This window comes from Brassica oleracea, chromosome C3 (genome assembly GCF_000695525.1).
Source record: "Brassica oleracea var. oleracea cultivar TO1000 chromosome C3, BOL, whole genome shotgun sequence".
NCBI classification, from domain to species: Eukaryota; Viridiplantae; Streptophyta; class Magnoliopsida; order Brassicales; family Brassicaceae; genus Brassica; species Brassica oleracea.
The window spans coordinates 58,328,805-58,334,454 of NC_027750.1; the positions used below are offsets into that span (position 1 = coordinate 58,328,805).

Below are 5,650 nucleotides of genomic sequence, written 5' to 3' on the forward strand. Positions count from 1 at the left end.
TTAGAGAAAGACAGTCATCTTTTTTTGGTTTAACAACAACCAAGAAGATTGCGAGGAATAGAGAGACCACATAAAATCCAAAAGAACGATTTTGGAACCATTAGAAGCAAGGCGTGGCGACTACGCTCTTTGTAACGTAGACCAGACAAGTTCTTTTTACCCGTCACTCCCAATCTCTCTCTTCTAGTCTTCACGTTTCTCCTTTGGTTTCACGTGTGAAATGGCTCACACTAACTTGACTTACGTGATTATTTTAAAACACTTTGATGACAAGACAAGACTAACTAACTATACAGTTTCTTTGACTTCAAAACACGTTGATGGGTCAAAGACACACAAAGTATTATTAAACACTTCAAATTAACTTAGCTTTTGTATTAATCAAACCTACAAACAATCATTAGTTTCCTAAACCACATTTTGTACACCAAAACCAAACCAATGATCTTCCATTTCATTCAATTTACAAACCACCAAAAAAGGTTTTCATTAGAGTTTCTCCGGATTAGGAGTTAGACATTTTCCCTCGGCCTGAGTAATCATTAGACACTGCATTACTAAGAGTATGAGACCAGGGAATGGAGATAACAGGTGGGGAACAACAACTGCACTCATCCACGCACTGTGACTCAGGAAGAGTATGAGTCCTCCTGTGACCATCATCATCAGGTGAAGTAGTAGTAGCTTCCCAAAGGGGACCCCAACATTCAACTCTGTTGAACTCATCGACATTGGAATGGAAATGAACCCAAACAGGAGCTTCTTGTAACTCTGGATACTTGTTCAACAAGTTCCCATCTCCATGAACAATAGCCTTCAACACCTAAAATACATAAAAAATCATATAGTAAGCAAACACCATGAAACCAAATAACAGAATTTGACTTTTGGATCACACTTACAATAGGTAGCTCTTTGCAAAAGATGTAGTAACGAAACTTTGCGAATATATCTAAAAGGATATGTCCACCGCTGATATGACAGTGAACGTGAAGCGACATTTTCCCTTTCACTTTCTTCCACTCTGCTACCACTTCGTCTCTGTATAGCTTATTTGCCCACCCTTGCAACTGTATACAGAGATAGGCCTCTACTGTAAATATGTGAAGAAGAGCAGAGAAAGGTAACTTTTTTTTTTATACCTGAGAGTTATTAATGGAGTGAGAGATAGCTAAAGTTAGTTTAGCAGTAATGTCACTGTGAGTGAGGGTGTAAGTTCTAGGGAGCATTGGTGGATGCTTCTTCTCATCAACCCCTACAAACAATACTTTCAACTTTGATGATTCGAAGATCGCTGGTCCAAACAATCTTGTCATCTGCACGCCAGATTAAAAAGCTAAGCTCTCACGATAATGGAATTACATAGATTTTGAACCAGAATTGCTTACGGGAACAATGCCTTGGCTCTTCATCTTCGATCTTCCATTGGAGACAAGGAGTGAGTTGCTGCTGTTACTCCGTTTGTCTGAATAACCTGGTTTGAGCCTTGCCGGTAACAGTAGGCTCGTCGACAAACTACACATTGCTGCTCTCTTCACTGTTTTTTTTTCAGAACTAAACACAGAGAGACCCTTTTGCGGCGAGGCTTGAGAACCAGATCTCACACGATCTCTAGCTGTGTTCGTACAACGAAACCCAAATTGAAAGCCTGTGACTTTAAGAAAACCCAACTCGAGAATGTTACTCTTCTTGGAATTTAGGGCTCTTTTGATGCGTGTCTAGGGGTTGGTTCTTGTGTGTAGATGGTGTGAGCCTCGGAGAGTGCCACGTGTCCTATTCATTTTTTGAGCCGAACCCAACCTGTCTGGTTTAGTTCCGGTTCAATATAGTTTAGTTGGTTTATTCGGTGTAGAAATTAGATGTCAAATCCTACCTTATAATTTTTTTACATTCTTTTGGTTCAAAATTGATTGTGTGAATATTTAGACCAATCATCTACGAATCAGAGTTTATTGATCATAAGAATCTCTTTAGAGCAATTATTTCAGGGATACGATTGCAGTTTTTCTGCAGGTTTCTTTAAGATGAGCAAGTCTCACCGTTTAACGTTTATATTCTCTGTTTTATTGTACTGTTTTTGTTAACTATGTTACAGTCGAGCATAACTCCGAATCCTATTGGACCTTTAATATTATCAGTTTTTTTTAAAAAAAAATATCAGTTGTTGAAAAATGAAACTAAAATCAACAAAAAGTAACTGAAAACTTCACAATCACGCGCTTTAATAAACCGGTTTAAAACAATCTTTCAATGTGGCTCAAGCTCAGTGACTTGACCTGGCGAACCCGAGAGGCTTCACCTGAATCACTATGAGAAACAAATGCATGTGTTAACGGAACCGGAAGACAGGGCCGTGCCTGATACAAAGATCAAGCATTGGTTTTGGGGCCAACAAGAGAATATTTATTTTAGGGGCCAAGAATAAGCGAAGTTTCTCTCTAGTTCTGGTGGCAAAAGCTAGATATATAACAGCGAGAAGTTACAGGTTCGAATCACATGGGAATACCTTTTAATATTTTCATGTTTTATTTAGATCATGGGCCAAAATTTTTTTTTGCTTCTGGGCCCGAAATTGTCAGGCCCGGTTCTGCCGGAAGAGACAGAGAGTTAATGTTGAGACTATGAACAACTGAGTTCATGTTTGTTCTTCTCATTACACTCTACGTTGGAGTATAAGCAAAGAAGAAATGACAAGAATTGAGACTGACAATTCTCTCTACGTTGGAGAATCTTCTTGAATTATAAATACGTGAAACAGGACAAAAACAAAGTATTAAATAATGTTCCTGAATTGGCAGTGAAATGTTATAAAAAGCATCATTCAAACTTGCATACAGAGAATCCCTTCCATCTTCAGCGAGGCTCTAGTTCAGTAATGGTCGTGTCACTAATAGAATAACTAACAGATTTTACTGTAGATCGACTTGATTCGGATACCTGCCCAAATTCGGGCATGCTACGCGGGAAAAAACTCGGTAGTTGAGGCACTGGTAGAGTGATTGTGTTGCTAGTGAGCATCAAGATGATAGTTGATAGCATTGGACGGTCTTCTGGATTGTCTTGAACACATAAGAGCGCAATATGGATGCATCTAGTGACTTCGTTACTCTGATGATTCCTTCTAATGGACGAATCTGACAGTTCTAGTGGTGACCCATTTCTCCATAGCCTCCAAGCCTAAACACAAAATGAACATATCAGGAACAACCCTTTGTCATGATGTTAAATTGTTGGAAGATGTTGAGGACTTTATGCTCACATTGTTGACCAAGTTTCCAGCAGTACTAGTTTCATCCATCTGGTAGACGTTACTGTTTTTCTTTCCGCTTATAATCTCGAGAACTAAGACTCCAAAGCTGTAAACGTCAGATTTCATGGAGAATTGACCTTGCAATGCATACTCAGGAGACATGTAAGCGCTGAAAATACATACAAGCATGGTTAACATTCAATAGAAAAAAGGCTCTACAACTTTGTGTGGTTTCAACAGTTATGAGCATAATACTTACTAGGTTCCTGCAATTCTGTTGGTATTGCCTTGAGTTTGATCTATTCCAAAGATGGTAGACAGTCCAAAATCTGAGATCTTTGGATTCATATCAGCATCCAAGAGAATGTTACTTGCTTTAAGGTCGCGATGTATGATTGTGAGCTCTGAATCTTGATGAAGATAAAGAATTCCTCTAGCAATCCCTCCAATGATCTTGTATCGTTGAGTCCAGTCTAGCTGACCTTGCTTTTCAGGGTCTGCACATTTACATGTACCATCAATCAAAAGCTCAAGAAGAAATCTTCTAAATAAAATAAAAACTATAGAAGGTAACCATACCAAATAGGAAATAGTCAAGACTTTTGTTTGGGACAAACTCATAGATGAGAATCTTTTCTTCTCCTTCCAAACAGAATCCAAGAAGCCTAACAAGATTCCTATGTTGAAGTTTTGACACAAGAACAGCCTCGTTCCTGAACTCTCTTGTCCCTTGTCCTGACATTTTCGACAGTCGCTTCACTGCCACTTCAGTTCCATTTGAAAGTGTACCCTATATTCAATTGAATGAAACAAACATGGCCAGTTAGTTTTTCGTAACGTATAACCTAGAAAAATATGGAAAACAAAGACCTCCTTACTTTGTAAACCTCGCCGAATCCACCTTCCCCGAGCTTATTACTCCTGGAGAAATTGTTTGTTGCAGCTTCAATGGTCTTAAAGTCGTATTGTGATGAATGTCTAGTTGAAATATCAATATCAGCTGCAAAATCAAGGGTGTATTAGTTATGCTTCAGGTTTCCAACAACAATAGCTAAACAAACAAGAAACTAACTTTCAATCAGAGTTCTTTTGTATGAGTTTTTCCTCCGGCATTGTTTGAACCGAAAATGGTGTATTTGTCGGATTCATACAATGAAGAATTTTAGAAATAGATTTCTAAAATTCTTGAGGCTTAAGAGAAATCAACATAGAAATCAAATGGAAAAAGAACGTTAAAAAGAATTTATTGATTAAAGATTATATTACATGTATGATTACAAGTGTAAATAAATCTAAGAATCAATAAGCTCTTTGTGTAAAGTGTTTTAAGTCTAAAAATGGGAAGGAGAGCCCCTTTCTCATAAGGAGGTAGCTCCTTATTTATAGGAGAAATATGTCTAGGGTTTCATAATGAAGTGGGTCTAATTCAATGTCTAATGGGCCTTGAGGGAGGATGTAAATCCACCCCCAACAGTTAGTCCCCCCAAGTTCGTTGAGAGAGATGGAATCGATCTCTGCGAAGTTTACGAATAGGGTTTATTAGACAATGAACTAGACACATTCATACCTATGACGGTTTAGGCGAGTTTATTTCGAACTTGTGCCTAGTAAGAAGCGAGTTTGCTTTAAACTCGTGCTTAGCGAAAGACGAGTTTACTTGACTCATGCTAAGACAGAGGTGAGTTTACTGAGAGCTCGTGCCTAGTGGAAGGAGAGCTTCTGTAAACTCATGCCTAGCCAAAGACGAGTTTTTGTAAACTCGTGTCTAACAATAAGCGAGTCGACCGCAAACTCGTGCCTAATAAAAAGCAAGTTCAATTTAAACTCGTGCCTAAAATGCATGTTTACCGAACTATTGACGACCCGAAGTCTCGTGTTGAGATTGTGTGTGTCGAGCAAGTTGTTGGCGTGTATGCTCGTCAGGCTATGATGACGTGAGAAAGCACCGGCTTGTGCTGTTTCCTATAAGCTTGTGGCTGAGAGCCATCTTTCGAAGCATGAGGGCATATGGTGGTGGCAACTGCTTGTTGGCTCCATTTTTCTCTTTGGCTCGAACTATTGCCGACCCAAAGTCTCGTGTTGAGATTGTGTGTGTCGAGCAAGTTGTTGGCGTGTATGCTCGTCAGGCTATGATGACGTGAGAAAGCATCGGCTTGTGCTATTTCCGATAAGCTTGTGGCTGAGAGCCATCTTTCGAAGCATGAGGACATATGGTGGTGGCAACTGCTTGTTGGCTCCATTTTTCTCTTTGGCTCTGGTTCACAAAAACATGATCATGATTAGACCAATATAAACCAAAAGAAATAACCAACTTTGGCATAATCAATAAACACGCTGCTGACTTGTTTTTGCTTAGTGTTCACAAGTTGATTTGATAGTAGTAATATAATAATCACTAAG

At 39.0% G+C, this 5,650-nt stretch overlaps 1 protein-coding gene and 1 pseudogene across 1 annotated transcript; both read right to left on the reverse strand.

Annotated features, from left to right (window-relative positions):
* Positions 1–435: 435 nt before the first annotated feature.
* LOC106332703 (protein STAY-GREEN 1, chloroplastic-like) lies at positions 436–1,694 on the reverse strand. The gene is made up of 4 exons (XM_013771178.1): positions 1,389–1,694; positions 1,143–1,316; positions 903–1,070; positions 436–823 (listed from the first exon to the last, which is right to left on the reverse strand). Exons 1-4 carry the CDS (start codon positions 1,521–1,523, stop codon positions 506–508), a joined length of 795 nt encoding a protein of 264 aa, XP_013626632.1. The 5' UTR covers positions 1,524–1,694; the 3' UTR covers positions 436–505.
* Positions 1,695–2,853: 1,159 nt separating this feature from the next.
* LOC106332918 overlaps positions 2,854–5,650 on the reverse strand; it is a 6,099-nt pseudogene continuing 3,302 nt past the window's right edge.